The 14,270-nt window shown below is 37.7% G+C and overlaps 1 protein-coding gene across 2 annotated transcripts in view; it reads right to left on the reverse strand.

Moving 5' to 3' along the window:
- LOC102215614 (protocadherin-15-like) overlaps positions 1–14,270 on the reverse strand; it is a 221,912-nt gene that overhangs the window by 30,138 nt on the left and 177,504 nt on the right. For both annotated transcript variants that reach the window (XM_005727493.1, XM_005727492.1), the window contains exons 25-26: positions 3,301–3,410; positions 2,657–2,797 (exon numbers count right to left, since the gene is read on the reverse strand). In XM_005727493.1, the coding sequence (XP_005727550.1) occupies positions 2,657–2,797; positions 3,301–3,410 (251 nt within the window). The remainder of the gene's footprint in view (positions 1–2,656; positions 2,798–3,300; positions 3,411–14,270) is intronic.

Here is a 14,270-nt window from a genome sequence, read left to right on the forward strand (position 1 = left end):
TCTGTCCCTTTAAAAAGAAACACATGTACAGAGTATTTCATCTGCCTAATTTGTCATAGTTACACCAATGCAATGTACAGCATAAATATGAAGAGCGGAAAAAAATCAAGACTGCAATTTAGGTTAAAAAAAATTGCAGTGTCAAGGACCATTTTTCTTCTAGCGAGATAAAAAAAAAAAAAAGTAAAGCCATGTGGCATTGGCGCTAAGGATGCACCAGGGGAATTGGACAAACAAAACACAGCACATCAAAATTATAGGGACAAAAGCTGTAGTGTGAGACATCGCGGGAGGACTCGAGGGAACGGGGAAAGAGGTCTGCAGAGTGTCTCTCTCCTCCCGCTCTTTGCAGAAAGTGGCCATCCTCCATCAGCACATAAAAACATAAATATAGTCTCTCCGGCTCACACTCTGGACACTCATAAAGATGCATGAACAAAACAAACCTATTATGAGAAGAGGAGTGCTTCTAAGCCCGTCTAGGTTTGAGTGCATTATTATTTAGAAAACATGAAAGTAAATATTGTCTTAGTCTGGGTTATTATATTGTATGCATGCATGTGTGGATCCTGAACATTTGCATACATATGTAAGGTACTGGACCCTAAGAGGGTCACTGGTCCACTAATTGATAAAAACACGTTAATGAGAAGGAAGATGCTGTGCCTCACGGGGCCCTGATCATTATAACAAGAGAAGTATGACGAGTGAGTGCACTCATTCAAAACGGGGTGCCTGCTTACAGCGTACTTGTTAGAGAAGCTCTCTTCTTTGTGGGTATACAAGTGTTGATTACTTTTAATTATGGTCATTAGTATGTGAGAGACACAGTATGACAAAAAAAGAGCAGCAAACCATCTACTAAACCTTATTTATTGTTAGAACACTACCCATCATTATACAAAACATGAATGTCAGTAAACAGAACCATAAACGAGCCTAATGATATTCCAGCTAGAGCATGGCTATCAAAGAGAGAGCAGTCTCAAGTCTCCGGAGTTATTTCAAACCTCCACTGTGACAGTGGAAGCATCCAGCAATTTATGCATATTTCTCAAACAGGCAATCAAACAATCATGCCCACTTCACACAGCAATGGTATGCTGGAAGTATTTTTAAAGTTTTAACTTTTCTCTCAAGCAACTTCTGTCACTTTTCATGAGTTATGTCAAGAACAATAACATGAATGCCTTAAAGGAGAGACTACCTAAACTCACCATGTAAGTGGAATTTCTGGACAGAAAGAAAAGACACTGGGATAGAAAAGGAAGAAACTGTGACAATCGGTTTTTGCCATGCTTCAAGAAGCACCCTTGCCAACCAACATATTCTGCAGTTTTTTTTTTTTCTAGTACACCGAGGCCTTAAGAATGGGAACACGCACAAATTCCATTAAGTGAGAATTTGCCATGATTAATGTTTTCTCACCCACCCTCGTTATGTGGTGATTTGTCTAAATTAAGAGAAATGGCCTATTTTTTCCATTGCTAGATCTTTTTGAGGAATTTTGACAAAGCATTTTTAACAATTTGTGATATTACCGGACACTGAAGCTTTTATTTCTCATACTTTGAACATTTTTATTAAATCACCATAACTACAAGATGAACATCAAATCTGTTGACACTGTTAAATAGTGTGTTAAAATAGCAGTTTCAATAGGCATAAAATGGTATTTCTTCAACAATAAGGTGATTTGCAAATAGATATTAGCTGAAAACTTGGCATATCTATGCATGGTGTGCAGCATGTTTTGAGGAAATATGAGGAAATTAGACAAATGGAGGGCAAAAGAAAAAGTGGTCTTCAGAAATGTTCTCAGCAGAAGGGTGGCTGTCAGAAGCCATTCTTAAAGAAGTGAAATGGTGTATGCTAAATTACACAAAACTGGTCTGAAAAATCAGTGGCAACAGGTCTTATGAAGTGATGAATCCAAATTTCACATCTTTTGATCAAATCATCATCAATGTGTACGAAGAAGTTCAGGAGAAAGGTACAACAGTGAGTATCCACAGCCATCTGTAAAATATGGTGGAAGCTGTTTCATGGTTTGGTAATGCATTTCAGCCAGTGGTGTTGGGGATCTTGACAAAATTATGAAATATAAGTACAGAAAAGCTGCATCTCGCCCTTAATTAAACATTGTGGAATCATCTTGACACAGAAAGGAAAAAAAGGTATCCGATTTCCAAGGAAGAGCTTTGAATTTCAATAAAGCTTGCCTAAGAGTTCAGGTTGTTTTGAAGAATAAAGGAAAACCAAATACTGACTTTCAAACTTGTCAGAACTGTACAAACCCTATTTTTACCTTATATACTGCATTTCCATCTATCTTTTGCACATGTTTCAGTTTACTGCTTTCATTTTCCTACCAAAATAAAAAGAGAGATGTTGGATCAAGTCTTCTACATAGCAATGTAAAGATAAAGGATGAAAGCAAGTGATTATAAACTTTCTAATAATATAACCATAAATGGTCAAAGTGAGGAATTTACAGTAATATCTAAGATAATGGATGAGTTGGTCCCTAAATTGGATAAGCAGGTGTGAAAATGGATGGATGGACCTTGAATACCATAATTTCTGTCCTGAGTTTAAACATAAACAATCCAACAAAACTTCCACTGTGAGTGGCTTACATGCTAACATTTCTTACTTTTAGAAGGCACACGGAGGTTGGACATGACAACCACCATTGAGTCGGCCTGGACCCTGAGGACATAGCTGGTCACGTTTTCATAATCCAGTGGTTTTGCCGTGGAGATGACGCCTGTCCTGTTGTTCACCTGAAAATGACCTGGAAACAAACAAGTGGCGTTTATGAAAAAGAGGAAAAATTGCACACATATAACACAGTAAACAGATTCACTGGTGAGTTCTATAGTTTTTAATTTCTTGCAACCAAATGGTGATATGACCAGAACTATATGACTTATTTTTTTACACAATTAACTACAAGAACTCTTGAGGTGCATGTGGACAAGCAACTATTGACTGAGGGTTCCTTCTATATACGTCTTCTATTTTTGGCTGACTGACCTGAGTCAGCCTCACACCTCTGCTCTTCTTTGCCAACAAGTATGAAAAGTGATGCACAGTTCCAAGTACATCAATACTGTCCTCTCTGACTCTACATAGACTTCTAAACAAACATCTAGATGTTTTTCACAGAGCATTTTAAGATCTAAATCTCATTTTCACGTTACATAAACTGTTTGGGGTTTTTTTGCACCTAAAGTGGAATTTAGCACTTAGGGTCAAAATGACTGCATTGTATACTGTATAATCTGCAGGCCATACCTCGTTCGTTTCCTGCAACAATGGAGTAGAAGATGGTTTGATTGATAGCAGCAGCAAGAATAATCCCTACTGAAGTGCCAATAGGAGCCAGCTCACTAACTGGAGGGAACCTGAGGAGACATCAAACACAATCATAAACCAAACAGTCTGCCAAAACATAGTGGACCTAAATTCAGTATCACACCAAAAGCATAAAAACTGGATATAAAAGCAGCTACACAAAAGGTACAAAAGGTGTGTATTTTGTCCATTTTACAGACTTTCATAACATTGTTGCAAGAGTTATTCCATCCATGATGCGTCCAACAACCCACCTGCCAAATATCTTAAAAACCTAGTGTACCTGATGTGGGGTACTTAAGTCAGATATGATTAAGAACCTTGCATTTTTAAACATAGATTTATTTTGCACTGCTAAGGTAGTGGGAGGGTAAATCTGTGAGTGGATTCTTTTACGCTCGATCGTTTATTTATCAATTCCTCACATTCTTTGATATGTTGTTTCTTGAGCAAGCTTCACCAAAGCCCTTTAACCTTTAACTACAAAGAAACTGGATGGTTATCATGTAATAAGGCTCTTTTTTTTTTGGTCGATATGCTACTCTTTTAACAGTTATGCGTGACTATCAGCCACACAAGTGTGTAATCATATCGAGCAGATATGATTGTCACCACTCTCCACAGAAATTACAGCTGCCTTAAATAGCAGGGAACCCTGTCGTAGCAGTGTGACGGTGAGGGATGATTGAAGACGATAATGTCATCACACTGCAACACCCTCTTGTGATACTGTGTGTGCTTTCTCGTTTTTACTCTCATCTCTACATATATGGTGTGTATGTGCTGCAGTTTTTATTCAAAGTTAGACTATTACTCACAGCAGCGGTAGGAAATCAGTGACAGCGTTTGTGGGAGTAATGCTCACAATAATCTCTGACTGTCATATTCTATTAAACAGAATATGTTCAGTCTGACTGAACAACATGGACTGCTGACTATCCATGTTTATGACATGTAATTAAACACTTTTATTGCTTTACTCTTTGCTGACACACACAAAAAAAACAACAACAACAAAATGCAGCACATTTAAGAATCTGTTATTGTAATTTCATAAAGCAACTCTCCCATTTTAGATGGCAGTTGTGAAATGAGAAAGATTGAATCCATTTATCAACGTGAAGAAGAAGAGCAAGAAAAACTATATTCAAACAGAAACAGAGGAGTGTATTGTCAGAAAAGATGTGCACGTTTTGAGACGATAAATTACACTGGCCTTACTGCTCAATGAAGTAAAACAGCATGCAGAATCATCTTGGACAGTTTGCAGGTGTAACAGTTCATACAGCAAGTTTTAGAAGAAAAACAAAGGTTCAAATAATACAGTGTTGAAGGACAAAAAATTTGTTGTTATTTTAAAAGGGTCTATTCATACTATTGGCTATAGTTACTGTTTCTGAAGACAACCAATCCTCAAGGACATTTTAGATTAAAAATAAATCTGTAAAATAGGAGCTGTTCTCTTTTACAAAGAATGACACGCTATTCATCCTCGAAGATATTATTGTGGCCTGCACTGGAATGACTGCCTGCATTAATAACACTTTCATCAAAAATACAGCCACGTTACTGACACATCAATAACGTGTTGTTTGGATGATACTAAAAGACTTCTGTTCGGTTTCCCTTCGGGTATGCTATTGTGCTGTCGCTGAATAATTGCTCTGTCTCTGTGGCACCCGGGAGCAGGAATCCACGCCATGCTTCACAGTGATGGGAACCAATTTATTAATGTGGTCTTCACGTAAGTAGATTACCTGGCTCGGGAACAACCGGTTGACAAAAACACAGAGGCAGTGTGAGCACAATGTGAGAACAGTGCTGTGCAAAACAGCCCAAAATGTCAGTCTCATAACTGTGCCATACATCGGAATCCAGGATCCAACACAATGGCTATCCTCAATTTTAAAGTAACCTTCACTTCACTGCTAGTACACTTACAATCCACTGTCTTGTATTATATACTGTACATATTAATATAGAACGCAGATTAATACCACAGAAATTAAAATATATATTCTTTAAATACAAAACTGTAAAAAAGTCTTGTGCCACCCACCTTTTCTTTACATTTTGCTTCTAAGCAGCCAGACTTTTTCTTTTGTTTTTGTTTTTTTTAAACGTGGTGTTGAAAAATAGATATCCTGGCTTTTATGAAGGAAACTTTTCTTAACAGTCCAGTCCTTTGTACATGACCATCATTTTCCATTTTCAGAGGATTTATGTTTTTGTTAGTTAAGCCAATCAGCACAGACCTATGCATCAATCAAGCACAAGCATGGTTTGAATCCATCATCTGTTTGCTTGCATCTTCTGCTGCATTTGCATTGGTTTTCTTCAACTATTCTGGCTTCCTCCCACAGTCCAAAGACATATTACTTATTGGTATTGTAATTGTAAATGTACCCCCTACTAATTTTCCAGTGATTCAAGATCTAAAGGAGGATTAATTGGTGTTTCTAGGCTAATAAATAAATTAAATAAACTGACAGTGATAAGACAATACCCCAAGGTTGAAATTGTATCTGCACACTCTTTATTGTTTATATATTGTTAAGTAAGTAAGTAAATAAGTTTAGTTAATGGTGTTTGGTCTACAGATCACAAAAATCTAATTAAATGCTAAATCTATATATGCATATGTCTTTATGTTGTCAGTATATGAAACTGATACCCAAGAACTCATATTGTCTTTGCTGTTCATACATACATCCTGCTAAAAATGTGTCCCGTCTGTAAAAGACAACTTGCGTCAGCCTCATATGTATCATTCTTGAGGCCTTAAGCTGGATTTTTTGCTCTTCCTACTGCAGCAACCGCATCCAAAAAATAACACATTTGGGCCTCGGCGTGAAGACCGAGATAAGCTGAGGTGGTGGTAAGCGTGAACCACCTCAGGTGAGCTTTATAGGCAGCAGGCCCTCCAATCTAGGCAAGCAACACAATCACACCAGACCATGGAAAACATTATCTACCCAAAAGCAATGGACCTCATGTGATGACCTTTTCCCTTTGATATTTAAAACCCCTCTGTTGTAATTCCATGCCAGATCCTCAAATTTGGTGAATCGTAAAAACCTCCTTTACGTTGTCGTTCTTGGTGACTTATTATTAGAAACATGCTGTATCCCAAATTGCTCCACTGGAACCTTTAATGGGAACATTTTATTCCCAAGAGTTAAAATACATGAATAATATTTATAAACCTACAACAGGAAGAAAGAAAAACAAAAATGAAAAATCCTTACCCTTCTAGTTAAATTTTACCTCACTTATTTAAGATGATTTCTTTAGCATACTGGACTCCCAAAGTCATTCTTCACAACTCTGAAGTCATATTTATTTTTCTGTAGTGAAAAAAACGAAGGTTATTTGTAAGAGAAATGTTTCAGCTTTGGCGATCGTGGCTTTGGTAAAACTTTGGAATGGAGCAGGAGAGGATAACATGCGCTGACCTATTCAAAGGTTTTTCTCAGTTGGTCTTTAAGTCTGAGTGGGGTATGAAAGACTGTGCACAGCTTGCAACAAGCTGCATGGTGTGATTGCCAGGAAGAGGCAGAGCTGACATGTTATCACTTCCCTACATAGTGGGTCTGCCTGAGGGTTGTGAGCTGCTGCGAAATGACAAAGAGGGTGTGAAGGCATCTGAAGTGTGCAGATTAGTATAAAGGTACATCCACATGTAGACAGGAAGAATGAAAGAAGGGTTTGTAGAAACAATACATAGTGATAGCTAGGCATGATAAGAATTAGAGATTCCAATTCCATTGTCGATATCACTTATCAATTTGATTCTTCATTGGCTCTGTTTTGAAAGTCACCACCAGCATGCAGCAATAAAGAAATTACATTCATGCAAATATATTGCATGCTGTGGATCAAACGTTTATGCATGTTTGTTGAGGTATTTCCCCTCTTTGTTGTGATCAGTGTTGGAGTCGTTACTCAAAAAAAGGTCATTATTACACATATTACACACAACACTTAAAAGTAATATGGTACATTACTTAATTACTCCCGGCAAAAAGTAATTCGTTGTAGCCTACTACTCGTTACATTACTTTCACATTGCTCTGTAAAATAACTCTGTAAAACAGTTGAAACACACGCTCTCATAATCACCATTTAACAATAGAAATCTGAGACTACAACACCACACACGATTGCTAATGAGGATACACATATCTAAGATCTTTGTCTTCGTAGAATACAAAGATGCCCGCACAAAACAAAGATAAAAACCAGCATAAAAAAGTGATTGTGAACAGGTAGAAACGGAAGTTGCAGCCTGGCTGCTGATTGATTGTTATCTGTTGAAGTCGAGGGTCTGGCTGCTGAGGTTGGCATTCACTCTGGGTTCTTGGCTAGCTTAGCGTTAGCTTGGCAGATGCTTGCGAACCAAAGTTGTGTTAGTAGCATGTTGTGTTAGTTTCTGTCCTTGATGCAGTTTTCCACTTTGCCACTTACGTTTCCTTTTACGCAAAAAAATAAAAAATAAAAGTCAATATCCATGCAGTAGACTGTGTTGCTATTTCCCTCCACAAACACTAGAGCTGAAATCAGTTTAGGAAGTGGACTACTAGCAACTGGTTTTCTACATGAACTGGTTCTCAATTCCCATTCCTACTGATAGTTTCAAAGAGTCAATTATGCATAATGCAATATCATATAGTGAGCAGGGCCAAATTCACTTTTCATTTCTTTCGTATTCAGATGAGCAAAGATGCCATCAAGAGAGAGAGCGGGAGAGCGAGAGAAAGTAAACGAGAGAAAGAAAAATAAAGAGAGGAGGAAGATGCTGACACATCTACAGGCAGCAGAGAATCCTGGTGTCAACATTAGGGAGGGTGAATGACATGCTGCTGAGAAGCGTGGGCAGCACACAGGTGTCAGCGAGCACTTTGCCCCAGGGCCAATGGAGAAGTGATGCTTACGAGACAAGGCAGAGGCGTATAATCCTTGTCAAGCACCACAGGGGCCTCTGTTACAGTGTCTACTATCCTTCTACCTCGCCTTCCCTTTTCTTTCATGCACTGCATCACAGCCAGAACAAGAGGTGAGGGATGGTGACCTTGAGTCTCTGCTACGGTCCGTGCTCCTTTGGTGGATATGCAGATTTAGTGCCACGGAAGGTCTGGATCAACCTCAAATCCTAGACGTGAGTCATTTAACTGTAAAGTGTTCACAAGCAAATTGCATAAACAGTGTGCAAATGTCCATAAATACATACTCGGGAAACTGTTGCAATACATTTCCTACCTGAATGTTGATGTTGGCAGTACGCTTCAGTTTTGGTTCAACAATTATAAATCAGTCTAACTCAATAACTGTTGAGGTGGATTTGTGCTCGAGAGTTTGTTAGTTAGCTCTTGTGTCACCCTGGTGTGAACTTGTTTGTTCCTGCCTGGAAGCAAATTCTACGAATGACAAACATTGACTCATCTGACTTGCACTAAATTATATATAGGGAATGCATTTCAGCTCCTGCTTGAACACAAGTTGGCACAGAGGAAAAACACTCAATGTTCATGCTCTCCATTAAGGCGGCAAATTTAAGGAATTTTGACAGCCCAGGCAAAGTCAGCTCAGTCACAGCATGATTTACACAGTGAGTAGCCTGTTCGGGTGAATCTTATCACGGGATATTAAAATTAATTAGTTGGCAACATAAAAAAAATTTAAAAAAAAAATGTGGAGGACTTCTATAGTGTTGCATGTATTTATGAGAGCCTTGTTCTAGATATTGGGAACTGTACAGCAGTGTAGTTAGCCAATTTATTTTAAAAATGAACAGTCCTTCAAATTTTCAGAACACCATCCAGGTTCATCCCATAGCTGCACTATAACCATTTTGCTTTTTTAATGTTTATGAATATTTTGCTTGATTAATTTCTCACTTCTCAGAAGTCCAGTCTGTTGGCTCAAATTTGAGTATAAAAGCCTGTATTCAGTTCATTTGCCCAACAAATAACCATATGATTTTAAGTTTTAAACAAGTTTTTGAGACTTTTCTAAAATATTCACATTTTATTGTTTTTATGGAAGGTGATGATAAGAATCAATTTAATAAAAATGAATGTATCAACATATACAGTATAATGTATTCCTCTTTTTTTAAGCATGTCAACATAAAAAGCTAACAACTCTTTCATATAATGTAATATCACTGCACTGAGAGTTTATAGTCTTGTGTGCTATTGACTGAAGGTCAGACTTTAAAGATTACATGCTATGTTTGGCAAGACCAAAGAGGGGTGGAGAAACAAAGTGGGAATAGGCAAGTGAGAAACAGAGATAAAGGTATTATAGGGTCCCTGGACCACTCAAGATATTCAAAAGGTTTTGAAAACTAGTGCCATGATAGCTTAGATATTTCAAAGTTATCTTTTTTGGCAAGACTCAATTCTCTTCCTAGAATACACAATATAATACAACCAATGTGAAGAAAAAAAACATCCAAAAAGCCCACAATAAAAGCACAGCATAAGCTGTAATTCTGTCTGTTGAAAGTACACATTAAGTAGCATTAACAAATCAAATAGATACAGAATACATCTACTCCTTAAGAGCCCTCTACACTCAACAAAAATATAAAATTGACATTTCAACTGCTTTACTGCCTTCTGCTGTTACATACACAGAAAATGGAAATCACAAAATATGATGCATGAGTTTGCTTTGAGCAAAGTAGGAGTGCGGAAACTTATATGTGTAAGCGAGAGCCTATTTCCAAGCAATATAGAGCTAGAACCCCCCCCCCCCCATATATTATTAGATTGACCAGAGAGTCAAAGGCATTGTTTCAACCGAGAAACAACACTGTGCAATGATTCAGACATACTGTGGCAGCTCGAATCTGAAGGCAGATAATAGACATTACTATAACCAGTTAGCATTAGAGTCAAATGGAAATACCTTATAGCTAAAAACCTTTAGAAGTTTAAAAAATAGCAGGTGGTAAAGACAGCAGATATTACAGCTATGCTTATGAAAATGGAAGTGCACATTTACATCAAGACTAGAGTGGTGAAATGCAACAGCCTGATCATTTTTAGCACCAGCTGTAAGATCATTGCTGTATCTCATGCTCCTAATCATTCCTTTCTTCTTCTTGCACTATTTATTGTGGCGACCCTTTCATAAATGTGAATTGATTGAGCTAATAAAAGAAAACACTCATTTAAAGTAACATAAAGCAAGTTCTGACTGCTTAGAGGGTGAAGTGTAGATTCCAGAAAGAAAAAAAACCTTATTGTGTAAGCTGTCTGCTGGAAATGACTGCCTTTGGAGTTGTATAGGCTACTTTACAAGTAAGCAAACAGAAGAACAAAGAACATACTGATTGCCACTTTAAATGTACAATCATGCCATCTTTATATTATGATGGTAAAAGTAGATTGTAACCATCTAATGATGTTGCTGCAATCTGTGTTATTAACAATTAATTTTACAATAACAATCAGTTTTGACAAGAAAACACTTTCTTTATTTTTTTGAGAAAGACGAGGCCAACACAGTTGTACTGTGAGAAAATGTCTGGGTCACGTCCTTCTGCAAATTGCATCTGAATAAAATAAAGTGCCTCTGTTAATGTACAGCACTCTAGTTTAAACTCTTAACAGCTGAAGTGCAATAACCTTTTGCCAAGTATTGTTCAACTTCTATACTGTGGCAACATATTATGTTTTTGTTTTAATTATACATCTTATTTAGCAATCACTATAGTTCAAGCTATTTCACCATTTTTGAGACAATATTGTTACATTACATGTTCATCTAAAAGTGTAATTTGGCACTTTTCAATTTATGGCTCGAGTGCAAATATCTCCCTCCAGGTTGCCAGCACTGCACAGGCAATGTGACATACTTGCAAGCTTTCAAATACAATATTATCATTAATGTAGAGCAGTTCAAAAAGACACATGTTTTTCTTGAAACGATCAAGGCTTCCCCATATTCCTAAGTTTGTGTACAATTGAAAAATTCATTACCCACGCCAGCAAAGTCTCTCTCAGCTGTATACCAAATGTAATGCAGGCAGATATTAACAAGCAATGTTTATGAACGCGTGACTCACAGTTACCAATAGGTTCTTGGAAAAAAGAGAATCTAACAAACAACTAATAAACTTCTTAGAAATCTGACACTCCTGGCATGAAGTGATGCTTACCTATGTGTTTTCAAATTATAGCATCCTGTTCTATAAAATGAGAGAACAATGTTTACAGCTTTTTCTGATCATGCTCCTCCCTGTGCTGTATTACGAGGGACTTATCCACCAGACGAAGAATTTCATTTGTATTCACATCAGCCTTTTTTTCTTCGTTCCACAAGAAAGAAAAGCGGCTTTAATATGAAAAATATGAAAATACGAAAAACACTGGCAAAGCTGGCAAATTAACATTTACTGTGCAGCCAGACGCTGTTTGCCAGGTTAGCCATGTCAGCCCACAGGACATCACTTCACATATCATCCACTGAGTTATTTCGCATACAAGAGGAGCAAGCAATGTTTGGATGCTGGCGGATGACTGTGTTGTCCAAACTAAGGCCAGCTTTTTGAGGCTTGCAATGTGATACCACAAGGTGCCATGAGGGCACTGCTGCCCTTCTGCATGTTTTACACTCAAATTAGCCACTCTACTACATCAACACCTGGAGGTTTTACTCACAGAAAGAGATTAGTACTACTCTACCTAGCAGAATAGAGAAAAGGCAGCATACAAACTCTGTTGGGCTGGTCAGCACAAACTATAAAGACCCCTTTTTAATGTTGTGTGTGAGGGTCCAGTCACATGTCTGAAGTCGGCACATGAGAAGATAAAAATACTTTGCTTTAATACTGGACACCATGACCTGATGTGGTATTGAAAAGGAGACAGCCAGCTGGGATTTACTTGCCTAAAAAACTGTAAAAACTGAACTGAGTTCGTATTGGTTGGAAGCATTATGGGAATCTTGTGAGCCCAAATTCACTCAAGCAAGAAGGACACAGATGTCTTTTTCAGAAATACTTTATATAGCAATGATGACATAAAGAAGAACAATGTGAGTTCTTATTTCTTTATACTGAATTAGCATGTCCTAAAATATTGTGATGCATGGGGGGGAGCTCAAAACTAAAGTCAGATATGATATTAAATATGAATTCTGTTCATATTTGATATGTGAGTCATGGCATAAACTAAGAGACTATTATAGTTCATGTTCTGCCAAACTGCAAAACAGTTTCTTCCCCCAAGCCGTCAGACTCCTGAACACTCAGTGACTGGACTGAGACACACACACACACCTTCATACACATCACTGCCTCAAGCACTTATCTACACAATCTCATACACAGACACACATGCATACCTTCATTCATCAAGTTACTTTTTGCACAACTCACTGTCATTGTTGCACTTTTCTATTGCACTGTTGTGTCTGTATTGTTCTGTTCTGTCTGGTGTTGCACTTTGTTTTTTGCAATTTTTGCACACTTGCACTTTATGTAGTCTTGTGTTGATTGACTGTTATATGTTATATGTACTGTAGCACCATTTTAGGAACATTGTCTTGCTTCACTGTGTACTGTACCACTTCACGCGATTGAAATGACAATAAAGCCACTTGACTTGATTTATCATCGGGCTGCACATGGCCGACTGAAAACTTCATCTATCAAACGCAAACAACGTTTCTACACATAATTGCTCTATATTGTTATTGAGTCTTATTTGGAAAGTTAGTGTGAGCCTATAATAGTTATCATACTGCTGTCTTTCCCAGCTCTCAGCATGGACCTTTATGTGATATTTGGGATTTGTGTGGTGAATGAGACGTGTCTGTTAGACAGCCAAGTGATGCCTGCCTGTTTAGCAGAGACAAGTGAAAGGTCAGTGTGTTTCTAGTGTTTAGATGTTTAAGGCTCAGGGCACCAGACTCAAACTTGTGGCTAAAAATCAATCATGCCCTTCAGCAGCATGAAAGAGCTCCCCAACTTACAGCTGTGATTCAGGAGGAGAAAGAAAGGATAGCAGAAAAGCATGACAGATAGATGGAAAAAGAGAGGGCTTTTTCCCCTTCTTTAAATGTAGGTTTTCAGAGAGGCATAGTGGTGGTTGTGTGGGTGAGCATGCTGTACGGTTTACAGCTAACCCTTTAAATGCTTGGCAATAACGATAGCTGAGTAGGCTGTGAACACCTCTATCACTTGTATAAATGTCTGGCAAAACAACAGTCCCAAGAAGGCTGCCAATAAAAGTGATGTATGCTATGAAAGCCTGTCATCTGACTAATTATTTAAGAATTACAACCTTGTCTGAAATGAAAATGTGATTTGGATTGGTTCTGTCTAAAAATGATAAAAGCAGTTTTCCACCTGATGTCAGGAACAGTTGATGGAGGATATGTAGTTGAGTAGCATCTTCCTGTTTAGTTATCTAAAATGAGCAGTAATAGTTTTGTGGAGTACATCCTTATATAGGCTAACTCAGTGTTTTTTTGATTAGTAGCAAATGGCTGTGGAGTCCAGCATGACTGGTATTTCAAACTACAGGGTATCTTGCAAGTTGAGGCATAGTGTAGCCATTTATGAATCAGATTACTGAGAACATTAAATCAGTCACTGTGGTCAGAGGGCATCTATAGGGAATTTATGCAGTGCTGTGGTCTATAAATATAACAAAACTGCAGACTATAAAATACTACAGTATTACATGCTATAAACTATTACCATTGACATTCACATTAAGGACCAGAGTAACAACGTCTAATGAAGAAACAGGGAAAAGTTATGTTTCAAAGCTGTACAAAGTTGTTTGTAAAGGACTGTGCTTAAGCCTTGAGCCATAGCTAAATTCTTTATATTTTGCTAGAAAAATGGAAAATAGGTGTAGTGAATTATTGAAATATGTTCAAACATACAT

The sequence above is a fragment of the Pundamilia nyererei genome, unplaced genomic scaffold, assembly GCF_000239375.1.
Source record: "Pundamilia nyererei isolate P.nyererei 1_Seehausen unplaced genomic scaffold, PunNye1.0 scaffold00024, whole genome shotgun sequence".
NCBI lineage: Eukaryota > Metazoa > Chordata > Actinopteri > Cichliformes > Cichlidae > Pundamilia > Pundamilia nyererei.